This window comes from Heterodontus francisci, chromosome 8 (genome assembly GCF_036365525.1).
Source record: "Heterodontus francisci isolate sHetFra1 chromosome 8, sHetFra1.hap1, whole genome shotgun sequence".
In the NCBI taxonomy this organism is placed as follows: domain Eukaryota; kingdom Metazoa; phylum Chordata; class Chondrichthyes; order Heterodontiformes; family Heterodontidae; genus Heterodontus; species Heterodontus francisci.
In genome coordinates, this window is record NC_090378.1 from 23212928 (window position 1) to 23228777 (window position 15850).

Genomic DNA, 15850 nt, shown 5'->3' on the forward strand with positions numbered 1-15850 from the left:
GAAAAAATAAAATCCAATGGGATCCAGGGAAATGCAGCAAGGTGGATACAAAATTGGCTCAGCGGCAGGAAACAAAGGGTACTTGTTGACGGTGTTTTAGCAACTGGAGGACTGTTTCCAATGGCTTTCCACAGGTTTCCATCCTGGGTCCCCTGCTTTTTGTGGTATATAGTAACGATTTGGACTCAAATGTCGGGGGCATGATAAAGAAGTTTGCAGATAACACAAAGATTGGCCGTGGGGTAGATAGCAAGGAGGATAGCTGTAGGCTACAGGAAGATATTGATGGTCTGGTCAGATGGGCAGAAAAGTGGCAAATGGAATTCAACCCAGAGAAGTGTGAGGTGATGCAGTTGGGGAGGTCAAACAAGGCAAAAAAAAACACAATTAATAGGAAAATACTGAAGTGTAGAGGAAGTGAGGGACCTTGGAGTGAATGTCCACAAATCCCTGAAGGTAGCAGGAGAAGTCGATAAGGTAGTTAAGAAAGCATATGGAATCCTTTCCCTTATTAGCTGAGGTATGGAATAGAAGAGCAGGAAGATTATGCTGGAACTGTATAACTCATTGGTTAGGCCAGAACTTGAGTACTGTGTGCAGTTCTGATCACCTCATTACAGAAAGGATCTAATTGCACTAGAGAGGATACGGAGGAGATTTACAAGGATGCTGCCAGGACTGGAAAAATGCAGCTAAGAGGAAAGATTGGATCGACTGGGGTTCTTCTTGGAACAGAGAAGGCTGAGTGGAGATCTGATTCAAATTTACAAAATGTTGGGGGGCCTGGATAGAGTGGAGGTGAAGGGTCTATTCACCTTAGCAGAGAGGTCAATGACTAGGAGGCATAGATTTCAAGTGATTGGTAGAAAAATTAGAGGGGAGATGAGGAAAAACTTTTTCACCCAGAGGGTGGTGGGGGTCTGGAACTCACTGCCTGAAAGGGTAGTTGAGGCAGAAACCCTCAACTCATTCAAAACAAGTCTGGATATGCACCTCAAGTGCTGTAACCTGCAGGGCTACAGACCAAATACTGGAAGGTGGGATTGGAATAGGTGGATCATTTTTCAGCTGGCACAGACATGATGGGCCAAGTGGCCTCTTTCTGTGCCTTAAACTTTCTATGATTTCTTTGATTACACTTGAGAAACATCTTCGGATATTTTTCTAAGCTAAAGGCATTTCATAAATGCAAGTTGTTGTTGTGGTGGAACTGTGTCACAGCTTGCAGGTTGTGGATGTCATTAGTTAATTCAAGGATCAACTCATTCGCTTTTTGATGGCATTTCCTCAAACAAGGGTCCCACTACTCCCCTCCAGGCGTCATCTGCCAGAAACTGTTGCCACTTTCTGGACAGGTCAATTAAATGCCATCTGGTACTTAGCATTAAAATGAAAGAAAATAAATTGGTAATACTTTTCATGAAACTTAAGTCCCATGTGTATATATAAAACTGCAATGGATATCAACCATACTTAATAAGTGAATATAGATCTCAGCGTGGACCAATTTCTCAAAACAAATAACTGCAATCCATCCTCACTCCACAGCATAGTTTCAGACAGCCATCCAAAACACAAATCAAACACACATGAAAATATAAGGCAATTACAAAGGGTGCACACGGAATAAAGAATTGGGAGGGCTGGCGCTGCATCAGTGTCATTGTGTGCTGCATTCAGCACTTAGTGAGCTGTCTAGGCGCAAAAGAACAAGTCAACACTGTCTAAGCATGTTTGGACAGAAAAAAGCATTGGGATGGTTTAAAAAAAAACAAATCTGGACCCACTCAAATCCAGAAGTAAAATTCAAACACTGCTTACTATTATTGCTTTTAAACTATCCAAAACTTTAGCTACAAAGCTAAATGATTGTTAAATTCAGATGGTAATCATACCAGCAGCTAAACGTATCTGTATGCAATCACACTGTTACAACAAAAGATTTATGCTCTGAGTGTACCAGGGGATCTACTAATTCAGTTAATGCTTATAAACTATCAACTGTTAAATCTTGCACATGAAATTTATACAAATAAAGTATCAGGATTAACTCTCACCTTGAAACAAGGTAGCAACATGTACTGAAGTCCTTTTGCTCCTTCGCACAAGTTCACTAGACTGTTAAATAATTTTAATTTTGATATGATTTATTTTGTTCTTTTACGAAAACTCCTGCCTTCAAATACATTAAGATATGATCTTATATTGAAGTAGAATTAGCCAAACCAAAGGCCAAGGTGGGTGATGTATATTATAAAAAGAATTATAATTGTTAACATTTCAATCCCACATTCCAGTAGTTTATTCAATTACAAATGCTACAAGCCTCAGTATTTAATCATTTTTCAATAGTCTTCGCTGTCTATTTAAGAGATTACGAGCAATGTTTATAGTTGCCAAAAATGTGAGAACTCAGTAATTTTTAAGTAAGTTACATACATCTATGTAATGATGATCCAGGTCTATAGTAGACTGCTGGCATATAAATTATGGATTTTGTGCTAATCTGCAAAAAGCAAGAAAACCAGGAAGAACTAGACTAGAACAAGTACAGAATTGGCAACACCTGAGGAAGAAAAGCATAAAGTGTAATGTAAAGCATTATGTTCCATTATTGAACAAACATAAAAATAACTGCAGAGTTGAAACAGAGACAAAATGGAATGAACAATAAGATGCAAACTAAGCAAATGAAGTACAGGAAATAGATGATGCTGCCAGCCTCCTTACCCGTTGCTCTTGGAGCTCCCTGATGGCATTCTGAGCTTTCTCCAGCTTAGCACTAGCCTCATCACTCTGCTGTTTAAAGGTGGCCAGCTCCCGTTTAATGAGGTAGTTTTCCTCTGCCTCTTGTGCCCTTGTCACTTGTCCCTTAGGACACAATTGTGCAGGGAATAAAGATTGGTGTGGGGGAGTCGTGAAAAATTTTCTAATTTACATTGGTAGATTAGTAATGCATCCCAGAGGACAAAATATTAGATATTATTTGAAGATTTTTCCCCCAAGCATACTGTTTAGCAATGTAAGGCACTTACCAAATTTTCTACATGCAATTCTGCTAAATATACATGTAGTAAGAATTAATGGCCTTGATTGAATTAGAAAACTTAGAGTTAGTGAGGAGCTGCGCATGCATTAAAATGACAAACACTCCTTCATTTACATAAATCTAACTTTTAAAATGTGCATCTGGAATGGTCATCTGCAAAAAAAACTCTTACTGAATAGGTTTACTAAAAATATATTTTGTTGTTGCTATGTATAATGGACTTAATTTCAACTGGGCATTTATTCCATTGAAGTGACACTTCTTTTCCCTTCATTATTAATTACCTCAGGTAATACTGAAATGCAAAGAAATTGCATAATTCAATTATTACTACTTTTCAAAAAGTAACCATTTTCCAGAAACACACAAGTCATCACTTCAAATTTTTTGCAATACAGGAAGAAACTGTAAACAGCAGTAAAGGGCAACAGTCTTTCTCAAGGGATGCAGTTATTTATCCATATTACAAGACATGGATAGGACGAGGAACTGTACCTGGATCAATCTATCTGCCAAAGAAGCACTTTCCTACAAAGGAAAAAATCCAGACAGATATAAGAGAAAGTCTAAGAAAACAATGAACATAAAAGAAGCAGTGATAAAATAAGCTGTAAAATCTAATTAATAGAAGAGAAACTGTACAAGAATTCTGGAAGGTGTTGTGCCCTGTTTAAATCACTCCTCCTTGAAATGACCCAAATCATTTCCTTTTTGCCTCTGAAATAGTTCAAATTATTTCCTTTTTGATACTTAAACTTACATATTACACAGTCTGAAAGTAGGTGGAGAGTGAACAAAAGTTCGCATGACATGTTCTACAGGAAGACTTAGCAAAGCACAGAGGTGTTCGATCAGCAGTAAACACTGAAATTTGCAACGCAAAAAGCTAGTTATTGTCTCGAGCATGTTATTTATAGGGGTGAGTCGTACTTTGTACCACTAGATTCATACTTAATGAAAAGCCATGCTATTGTTAGAAGCTATTATTCCAACTTTAGACTTCAGAAAAATGTAGTTGCTGTAACAGGTGCTATGAAACCATCATTTGCCATAAAAACAAGTTTTACTATCTTCTAAACAGAACTTCCATTGTTTCAATTAACTTTGAAACTACTGCACATTAGTACTCACAATTTTAGTGCTCCATTTTCCAATGCAGCTTATAAAACTAACCAAAGCAAAGAAGCATTCAGCAGGTCATACCCATCATGCTGCTACTTAGAGAAATGCATACTTTCACTTGCTTTATAAATAACCACCACTTAAATTCTACCGTAAGATACAAGCTAATCAGAATTTCTACAACATGGTATTTTGATGCATTCATCTTCTGCGTTGTAAATAGACTACTCATTTATAATCATAAATCATAACACTATAAATCAATTGTCATCGCTTAACAGCATGGCTCACAGAATAGATCACTAAAGCAAGGCACAAATGAACACATTTTGTATGTTTTCAGATAATTAGACAAAATTAGACAAAATTAAACAGAAAACTTAGCACTAAACTGAAAGATGTGTTAGTCTGCAAATCTAGGCAAAATTTGATGTGCAGAATATGACTTGCACCTATTTTGATGGAACTTAGTTCTGCATGCATATTCATGTTCTATCCAAAACTAAGAGAAGCAAACAACAATGAAAGGCAATCAAGATTGCAATAAGTCAATTAGAAGTGCGAAAAGTTCACCCATAAAGAATTAACAAATCAATAGCTTATCAGTTGAAATAAAACATATGTTACTGACAAATAAAGTAGTTACCTCATACAGGTGAGCTGATAATGCAAGTATTAATTTTTGTTTTAAGTAGAGGTTTTCATTTGCTTGGGCATTTTTTTTTTAGGATGATTCTCCACAGAATTACAAAAAGCAATTCCAACTCAGATGGAAATTGATTATTGAAGTACTTTTATTCATTTACTATTTGAATTAGGTGGAACACATTGAAATGTACAAAATTGAGGCAAGTACAAGTCAGTGTTACAAGCATATGCCACAAATGGTTGAGAATATATTGTGTCAATTAAAAGCTCTATTCTAACTAGCCAACTCTGATCGGACATCTCAGCAAATCACTAGCTGAAGCAAATATGTACATGGTAAGAACTCATTAAATAACTCTGGTTAAGAAGTAAATAAATGAATCCTTGTTAAAGAAACAGAGTTAAAAAGTTTAGCTAGTAAATGGACAGCACTAGCACAGTTGATTAGTACTGAAAGCTTAGACAGACACTATTTACATACAGCAAATTAGGCAAATGCATCTGTCATTTTTAGTCTATTCTCAAGTTGAAGTCCCTTAATTTGAATTATCTGTTAATTCTACTTAAAAATCGAGCTGTTGTACTGCAGCTGCTTCATACAAATTATTGGATAATTCCTTTTTTTTTAAAGAAAAATATGACTGAATGACCAAGAGACTCTAATCCATTCTAATATCTATAATTGTTCAAGTCAAATAGCACTGATCAGTGTAGAGACTTCCATGTGCAACTTTAACACACTGAGTTTCCAACGTTGGCAGGCCATATATGAGGGGAAAAGGAGCAGCAACAGTCAAGTCCCAGATAATGTTGCCCTCTCATATTGGGATGGTGAATGGCATGGGAAGACTAAAAGTTGTGGAAGATGCATTAAAAGATGGCATTGGAGTGGTAGCCCTGGAAAGCAGCATGAGAATATGCAGAGTGTTGGTAAGTGAATCAGTACCCACGATTCACTGTACAGTGTGTTCAGCAGGTGGTGGGAGTAGCAACAGTTTGTAGAAAAGTTGGCACATCATTCCAGTTTTTCTAATGCTTCTTTTAAACAGCCTGTTGCACAGCAGCATCAAGCAAGTCACCTGGCAGTTATCTCAGATGAAGGAGGGCAAAATGGATAACCTTCAATCTAGCCATTAATTTTTCTACTACGATACTGCAGTCCTTTGTTTCTTTCCCCCGTCCCCCGCCCCTCCAAACAGGCAGTCAGTAAGAAAGAAATGAAGGCTCCTATCAATCTGAAAAATCTTAAGGCTTAAACTTCAATTCTTAAACATGGAATCTGCAATGACAAACAGGCCAGCATACTGAAATGATGAGAAAATCATTCTTGTTGCTCATCGGAATGAAAATACACCTTTAGCATGACATAAGTGCTGTTTACCATCCCCCAGCCCCCATATACTTCAAAAGAATACCAGCTTATTCCCATCATGCATTTATTAAATGTATTGCTGAGAAAAGAGATATGCTGTCGAAACTTCTGGTCTTGCACTCATCAGGACAGACAAGAATGCAAAACTTCAAAGGGAGCAACAATTTATACTGCATGAGAAAAGGGGGCTGATTAGTTGACAGGTCAACTCTGTTCAAGGCATAGCCATGGAGAATGCACCAGGGAACTACTGTTTTCATGCTTTGTTTAATTCAAAAAAATCGCAACACCTGGACATCGTCCTTTTGCCTGCAGAGGACAGGTCCCTGAGCTAGCAAGCATAAGTGAGCCACATTGCGAGCTCGACTGATAATCTTAAAATAGTTGTTAGTATAAGTCTATTCTGTTAGTGTAATTTTATTAAATGCATTATATAACACATTTCTCTTTGCTTGGTATTAATGTATCGCTGAGCCAAGTACTATTAGTAAATAAGCCAGGCTATTTTGTTGGCTCCAAACCATCTTTGATCAGATAAGCAGGTGAAACACCCTCCGTGAAATCCATAGAATGTTAATAATTTAGATCTAATAATTTTTAATTATTTAATAAACAGTAATTATGTTTTTACATTAAAATCTTACTTCAGATATTTATAACTCAACCTAATACTACTCACCTTTTCCAATGTTTCAATGCGCTGTTTCAGGAGTCGATTTTCTGTGCGTAACCTCTAACAATGGGAAGAAATACATTCTGAATAACATTACGTATTTCCTCCTTCTTTAAAAAATACTACTGAATTGAAAAGCTCTAGATTTAAGAAAATCTACACTCTAGGCGGCATAAATCTTTAGCTTTAATAGCTTTGCTTGCAGTTTTCCTTATTTTTTGTTTAAACAAAATGCCAAAAAGCAAGACTTACAGAAAAACAAAGGCAGTTCAGTAAGAATTGCAGCATCAACATCTTGCATCAGGGAAGTGAAGATGAACGTGGCTTAAAAATGTTGAGGACTGAGCGCTTAATATTCACAGGTACAAAGTGTTCAGAAAAGATAGGGATGGAAAAAACGGGAGGGGGTGGCAGTATTGATTAGGGAAGACATTGTAGTGTTGGAAAGAGAGGATGTCTTCGAGGGGGCAAGAACAAGATCCATTTGGTTAGAGTTGAGAAGCAAAAAGGGTACAATCAGGCTACTGGGGTATTCTATAGGCCTCCAAAAAGTGAGAGTCGGGTAGAAGAGCAAATCTGCGGGGAAATCACAGAGACGAGCAAGAACTATCGAATGGTGGTACCGGGGGACTTTAATTACCCAAGTATCGATTGGGATGATATTACAGTAAAGGGAAAGGAGGGGGAGGAATTTCTGAAATGTGTTCAGGAAAACTTTCTTGACTGGTATAGTCTCAGCCCAACTAGGAAGGAGGCATTCCTGGATCTGGTGCTGGGGAATGAGGTGAGCCAAGTGGACCAGGTTTCTGTGGGGGAACACCTGGATAAGAGTGATCATCGCATCATAAGGTTTAGATTAGAAATGGAGAAGCGCAAGGAACAATCTAAAGTAGAACTTGAGAGGGACTCTAGTCAGGGTAAAATGGAACCAAAGTTTGTCAGGAAAAACTGTAATAGAACACTGGATGGTCTTTAATGAAGAGACATTTCAGGTAAAGGCTAGGAAAGGCAGGAGAACCAAAGCCAAGACTTCTTAGATGAAGAGAATACAATGAAACAAAAAAATGTATACAATGCATGTCAGATTAATTCTTCAAGCAAGAACCCGGCCAAATACAACAGGTTGAGGGGGAGATGAAGAGGAAAATAAGACTGGCAAAGAGAATAGAATGACAGTTAACATAAAGGGATCCCAAAAATCATCTACCAGCATGTAAATAGTAAGCAGGTTGTAAGAGGCAGGGTGGGGCCTATTAGGGACAAAGAGGGTGATTATATACTTAGGGGTGCAAGGCAAGACCAGAATACTTAATGAGCGGGGAAGTCGTACTAACTGGATTGCTCAGCGGAGTGCCGGTATGGACTCAATAGGCCAAATGACCTCCTATTAGGACGAGTACTTTGTATTGGTGTTTCCTAAGGAAGAGGATGCTAACAAGATATCGGCAGCAGCAGAGATGTTAGAGGCAATGGATTGGATGAAAATTGATAGGTAGGATGTACTGGAAAGGCTGGCTATGCTTTAGAGTGGATGGTTGCTAAGGTAAGTGGGGGTGGAGATAACAGATGCACTTGCAATAACCTTCCATTCTTCCCTAGATATAGGGGAGGTGCCAGAGGGTTGGAAAGCGGCAAATATGACACCTTTGTTCAAGAAAGGGTCTAAGGACATTCCTACTAACTAACATCAGTGGTGGGTAAGGTTTTAGAAACAATAATCAGGGGAAAAAATTAACAAGCACTTGGGGAAGTTTGAGTTAACTAAGGAGAGCGAGCACAGATTTGTAAAAGACAGATTGTGTTGGACTAATCTAATTGAATCTTTTGATGAAGTAACAGAGAAGGTTGATGAAGGGAATGCAGTGGATATTGTCTATATGGATTTTAAGAAGGCGTTTGACAAAGTAACACATAAAAGGCTGGTGAACAAAACTGAGGCTCATGGAATAGTGTCCAATTGGATAAAACATTGACTTAAGGACAGAAAACAGTGAGTTGTGGTAAATGATTGCTTTTCCAGACTGGAGGACGGTAAACAGTGGTATTCCCCAAAGGTCAGTGCGAGGATCACTGCTTTTCTGATGCATATAAATAACTTGGATATTGGAATACAGAATAAAATTTCAAAATTTGCAAATACCAAAATTGGAGGTGTGGCAAACAGGGAGGATGATACCAATCAACTGCAACACAGCATAGATCGGCTAGCAGAATGCGCAGACAAGGGGCAGATGAAATTTAATACAGAGAGGTGTGAGGTGATGCATTTTGGCAGAAAGGATAGGGAGAGGCAATGTAGACTTAATGGCACAGTTCTAAACAATGTGCAGGAACAGATGGATCTGGGTTTTTTTGTGCATAGATCTTTGAAGGTGGCAGCTCGGGCTTCACAAATATGGATACCGAGTACAAAAGCAGGCCAGTTATCCTGAACCTTTATCAAGCTCTTGCAAGGCCACAACTAGAGTATTGTGTCCAGTTCTGATCACCACACTGTAGGACGGATGTGAGGGTGCAGAGAAGATCTACCAGAATGGTTCCAAGGGATGTGTGACTTTAAGCAACAAGGTTAGGTTGGAGAAGTTGGGGTTGTTTTCCATGAAGCAAAGGAGATTGAGAGGAAATCTAATGGAAATTACAAGATTGTGATAGGTTTAGATAAAGTAGACAAAGAAATGCTGTTCCCATTAGTCGATGGTACAAGGACAAGGCAACACAGATTTGTCGGTTTTGGGCATGAGATACAGGGGAAATGTGAGGAAAAAAATGTTTTGCATAGCGAGTGGTAATGACCTGCAACTCGCTGCCTACGAGGGTGGTGGAAACGGGGACAAACAATAATTTCAAAAAGAAATTGGATCGGCACTTGAGGGAAATAAACTTGCAGGGTTATGGGGATAGAGCGGGGGAATGGGACTGACTGACTCTACAGAGCCGGTGTGGACTCGATGGACGAAATGGCCACCTTGCTTACAGTAATGACTCTATGATTAGCTGAGCTTCCTGCTCCTCCAAAATATTTCCCACCCCATATGGTCAAATTGCCTGCACTCAGACTTTTAACTTTCACCCTCACCAATTTTTCAGTGGATCTGGGATGAGATCCACTGCAACTTGGAGACAAGGTTGGTTGCATTTCTACCTCTCCCTTGATTTTAATTTTGGCCTAGTCTTTTGCGGGGGAAGCTGCGCTCATCCACATATATGCATGCACATAGTAAATATACTCAAATAAGAGAAATATGTCCTCTGCCATTTGCACACTTGTATGCTCGACCAAATCAAAGTGGAGGGGCAGGGAGGGATCAGGATGAAAAGCCTGCCTGGGGTTAGACATGAATAAATGACACTTGGCCAATGTTTCAGAGTGCAATTGGCATCCATTGAACTGTGCCACAGCAGGGAATCAATGATTTCAGGAGAGGTAAAGTGTTGAAAAAAAGGTGAAAAAGCAAATAAAACAGGGTGGAAAGAAACAATGAGTGAAAAAAGGACTAAAAATACAGACTGAAGCATTGCTGAACTGTGGGAGCAGTAATCAATGTATGACGTGTTAATTCTATAGTTATGACAGTACTATCACACAACAATGACATATTTCCTTAATGCACAACATACGTCTGGATGGACAGAAAAGTCGCAGAGACAGAATACTATTGTGTGCACCTTGGGTTGTTTCGCATCATTAAAGGTACTACAGAAAGTATAATTTTTTGCTCTTGCATGCTATTTTACCTGCCTTATAACCATTGAGTGAAGTAATTCATCACTTACCTTAATTTCTACTTGTTCTTCCATCTCCTTATTTTTTATTGTAGTGTATTCCTTTTCCAACCTGACAAGAAGTATACGCATCCAGTATGTGAAACATATGTAATGTACACCAGACAAGACATCAAGACAATATCAAACTTTTCTGATACTGTAGTATTCTAAAGTTAAGAAGCCACATGTCCAACTCAATGTAGTTCACATAACTACAGATTTTCCTGTGCTCACCAGGAAAAATGTACCTACAGCAGCAGGAAAGCAGCAAGCCTGACTAATTGTCTGGTTTTGTACTTCTGTTCTCTTTATCCACTTAAAGGAAAGTCAGAATATGTATGTACAATGATTGTCGAAGTTGATAATTCTAGGAAAGCAGCTTCAATACTCTGTATATTTAAGGAAAATGGAGCTGTATCCAATACCTACTTTTTCATCTTCTTTGCATTGTATTTAATTTGATAAGCCGCTTGAATCAACTTGTCAGGACCACTGTCAAACTGATGTGGAATGACCTTTTGAAATTGCTAGTGGAAAAATTTCATAGATCTAGTCAATACTGTGGAATTTTTTTTTAAATTATACAAACTACAAAAATCACTTTTTTTAAAAACCAGAAACAATAAGTTTCTTACCTGTAACATTCCCTCCATATCAAGCTGCATCAATTCTGCCTGATTGGCCTGTAGTATAGCTATCCCAACACGAAAAACAATCTCTAGACCCTGGTAAAATACAAAAACAGTGAAATCTGAACAAGGATGATTTCAACATCATGGCTCTTCTCCTACTCCAGTCCTAATAAAAAAAAATTTATTGGCACATTTCTGCAGCAACTGGTAGTGAATGAGTAAGGCTTTACTGCTTCACTGTAACAACCAAACAGATATAATGTATTACTTGTGGCTTAAGTCTGAATAATTACACAATAACTTACCTCTGACATGAATATGTCAAATAATCTTGTAGCAACTGGTAACGGAAATGTAGTCAGAAAGATGGTTAGGAACCAGGAAGACGAGTACATGGAGGTGTGGAAACTCTGGGATTGAAAGTGCACATAAAGTTCTGGCAGTTGTTCCTGTACGTAAAACAAATTAACCAACATAATCATAAGTGACATGGCTACATTGAATAATTTGAACTATACATATCTAAGGCCCATATTTAAATCTTTTTGTGACAGCTTTATGGTCACTGTGTGTAGTGTGATGTTCATGAGGCCATGTTCTATGAAGTATAAAGTGAATGTAATTCTGGAGGAAAACCAGGAATGACTAAACCTTGAACCAAACTATTCTGAAGTACAAGTCAGTTGCTCCTAGTAATTAAGTCCTCTGATCATTCTTGAAGATTGTCCCATTGGAAGGAATATTCCTTTCTTTTAAAGGCACTGACTTTTTCAAAGATGTCATGTAATGATACAGCCGATATTAATGGACACAAATATTACAAATCATCTATTAAACAGGGCATGACAAACAAACGAGACATATATGCAATGGTATAAGAATGTAAATAAAACTAGTTTGTTAAGTGAATTAATATTCAATTCACATTAGTAATTCACAATACCTAATATTACGAATCAGACCAAGCTGATTGGTTTGTGCTAAGATTTTTTAGAGCATGGTAACTTTAAGCAGTTTCTGAATATATCCAGACACTCATTTAATTTTATCTTTCTCTTACCTGTATCATCCACTCAAACTGGTACATACAAAGGCCCAGCTCAGCCATACTGGGTTTGAAAAGTTCTCTGAGTCGGTAGTCTTGCATTAACTTCACAAAAACACAAAATGCTTCCTCCTCTGGCATCTTCACAGGAGAAAACAGACACACACTAAGACTGGAAGGATCCAAGGGAATCACATGTATTACTTGCATGCACTTAAAATTCAAGTTACACAGAATATGTGTAACAACTTTCAATATAAGTTTCTTTAGTCAGCTTTTAATTTTATGTTGATTAGTGTTTTATGTATACACCTCTTCCTACATTTCTGCAATAAACTGAAAAAAATTCATAAATTGAGCCTCCGCAACTTAATCAAACTAACATTTAATAAGAGACTACATATACATTCTTATACAATTATTATTGGATTTGACTCAAAGTTGGCGAGATATGATCACACTTGCTTTTAGAGGGCCATACAAGATATTTACTTCAAAAACATTGAGGGAGAAAGATTTATAAAAGGTCAATTGCCCAAGTGGTGCGAGATGACAAACTAGATGTGATCCCATACCTATCAGCTTCAGTACAGTCATGAATCAGATTGTCATCCTGGCATCTGAAAATATTTCACATCAATGCAAAAACATCTGTATGATGGTATTGTAAATGCTTTCATTACCATCTGTTTATGAAAAATATATTTCCCACAGTATCTACTCTTGGTGGAAAATAAAAGGAAGAAAGACAATGAGAACCTTAGAGGTATGATTCTAATAGGGCTGCTCTGCCAAACACCAAATACCCGGAAATTGGATCAAAACAACAATGATTGGTGAACATATGGATAATGCTGAAAGTCAACTGGAAGATAACCTCAAAATGGATAGTTTTAAAACTGACAAGAGAAAGCCAATTCTTAATTATTCCTGCAAGTGTCTCCAATTAACTAGCAACAAAAATGTATGCCAGCCGCTACTCTGAGAATTATACCTGTAAAGTGCTGTTCTCTTCTCTTTCCTTTATCACCAATTTTCTTCATTCTTTCCTCCCTTTCCTGAATACATTGACATCACTCTGTGGTACAGTTTCATTGGCACCATTCACCCTCGGGTAACTTGTCAAAGTGGTCATTGCCAAAATAATGAGTCCTGACAGACTATCGTACCATGTGGGCCATTACAACTACCACCAATGCTGTCCTGACCCATATATGTTTCCAGCTGAAGTTACTGGATATCCAAACAGTGACTCGAGCTGGAAACGCAGATGTGAACATCAGGGGAGAACACAATTTGAGTCAATTGGAGTAAAATATGATAAATAAGCAACTGAAAATCACTCTTAAGGACTTTGGAGATGAAAGGGAGGTCAGAGATGGGACAATAATTAGTAACAACAGAAGTGTCAAATAGATTTCTTTTTGGGGCTGATGACTGCACTTTTGAGAGGGATGAGGACAATAACTGAGATGCAGGAAACATGTATAACACCAGCTAGCCCATGTGCCAGGAAGGAACATTGAATGCTTCCCAGTTTATTAGAAACAGGGTCGAGGGAGCAGCAGGCAGTTTTCATGAACAAGCTGAGTTTGCAGAGATAACGGAGGGGAGATGATAGAAAAAGTAGAGTAGGAAAGTGACTAGTGGGCAAAGGGAATGGGGGAAAACAAGACAGGGAACTGAATAGATAGCCTTCATCTTGGTGACAAAAAATATTCATGCATTCCTCACATGTTGAAGTTAAGGATAAGGGAGTAGATAGTTTTTAGAAGCACTGGTGAAAAGGAGTTTCGAGTCCCTCCAGGTGACTCTATCGTAGTAGAAGGCAGTGGAAGTTTTGTTGGGGACGAAGGCAAAGGTGGAAGTGGGGATGTATTTAGACAAATCAGAAGCTGCAGAGGTATGTTTTGAATGGAGGGCTTCAGATCTTGCAGTTGAGAGTTTGAGACACTCCAGGCATCAGTGCATGAAACCACCTGCTAATCTTAAACCTTCCTGTGGGATTAGGTTAGATGCTGGGAGGATGCTTCCCCTAGCTGAGGAGTCTAGAACTAAGGGTCACAGTCTCAGATTAAGAGGTCAGCCATTTAGCACTCTGAGATGAGCAGAAATTTCTTCACTCAAAGGGTTGTGAAACTATGGAATTCTCTACCTTAAAGAGCAGTGGATGCTCAGAGTATATTCAAGACAGAGGTCAGTAGATTTTTGGATACGAGGAGCATCAAGGGATTTGGGGATAGTGTGGGAAGGTAGAGTTGAGAGAGAAGATCAGCCATGATCTGACTGAATGCCGGAGCAGGCGTGAAGAGCTGAATGGCCTACTCCACCTCCTATTTCTTACCACCTCTTTTGTGAACTCTTATCGGTTTATTAACGAGCCCCGGTGTATTGAACCAAGATGAGCTAAATCAGAAGCTGCATATGTTGTGATATTGACACTCACACCAAGGCCAGAAACAATACTCAACAGTGACTTTTTAAATTTAAAAGCAAAATACCTGCATAAGAAGTAGTCCAACTATAAAAGCACTCCCTTGACAATAACCAACTTCACGGTCTACAAGTGAATAGGCCTGCAAACAGAAATAAATATGTAAAGCTTATTGGTCAGACAATTTGCAAAATAACCAATTTCAGAACAACTACACTGCATACCACAAATGTGTGTGCAGAAACTAGAATATTTTGTATCCCCCCACTTCATTTTTAATCTACAATCACAGAGCAATAGTGACTGAATAAGTGACTGGAGAGGTATCTAAATCAATCTACTCACTGGTTATCCCTATATACAAGGCCGGCATCAAGTGTGCATGATTTAGACAGACAGAAACTGCTTCCTTGCTGCTGGTTTCGCAACAACTGTGTTACGACCAACCGCTCAAGACAAAGCCACCAATCAAAATATATAATTCTAACTGCGGTGGGAGCAACGCACTGTCAATTCAGTCCCACCACTCCACAGATCGCCTAACATATCACTTTAAACTTTAAGCTTTTCAAATTAAAGAAATCCACAGCTGAATTGAACCATCTATTTAACCCCCGAATGAGGCAAACCCAACCAGGTGTCTTTAGATCAACAAATAAACTGTTTATTAGAAAAAACTAAATTCTTAAACACGACTAAGATAAAAACACTTAAAATTAGAAAAATTAGTATTCTTGCACATTTACACTTCCCGATAAACAGTCGTCTAATTAAAGTCCACTCGCAGTATTCCAAGGTCCGATGAGGGAAGAAAAAATGTCCAGCATCCAAGCTTCAACTCCTCTTTCGTCCAGTGATGACCACCACGTATCAACAACTCACAAACACTTTTCAATGAATTAATTTGGCGTCAGAATTTTGAGGGATAATAAAAGTCACAGTCTAGCTTCCCTTCCTTCAGTTTAAATCGACAGAGATCTCTGTTCAGTTCATGCTGGCCCAGCTATCTGTCTGTTAGAACAGTCTGTCGCCACTAAAAGCCAGCTCAAAACTTAACTGCAACATGGTATGATCAATTCTCAGTTTGAGTGGCTGCATCCATGGCAACCA

At 38.4% G+C, this 15850-nt stretch overlaps 1 protein-coding gene across 6 annotated transcripts in view; it reads right to left on the reverse strand.

Moving 5' to 3' along the window:
• Nucleotides 1–15850, reverse strand: part of LOC137372691 (ecotropic viral integration site 5 protein homolog) — a 308742-nt gene that overhangs the window by 179818 nt on the left and 113074 nt on the right. For 4 of the 6 annotated variants that reach the window (XM_068036790.1, XM_068036785.1, XM_068036786.1 and 1 more), the window contains 9 exons: nt 14808–14882; nt 12322–12447; nt 11567–11710; nt 11265–11354; nt 11059–11156; nt 10639–10699; nt 6871–6924; nt 3545–3577; nt 2731–2871 (listed from right to left, as the gene is read on the reverse strand). In XM_068036790.1, coding sequence (XP_067892891.1) covers nt 2731–2871; nt 3545–3577; nt 6871–6924; nt 10639–10699; nt 11059–11156; nt 11265–11354; nt 11567–11710; nt 12322–12447; nt 14808–14882 — 822 coding nt within the window. The remainder of the gene's footprint in view (nt 1–2730; nt 2872–3544; nt 3578–6870; nt 6925–10638; nt 10700–11058; nt 11157–11264; nt 11355–11566; nt 11711–12321; nt 12448–14807; nt 14883–15850) is intronic. The other 2 variants (XM_068036787.1, XM_068036788.1) reach the window with 2 other exon arrangements.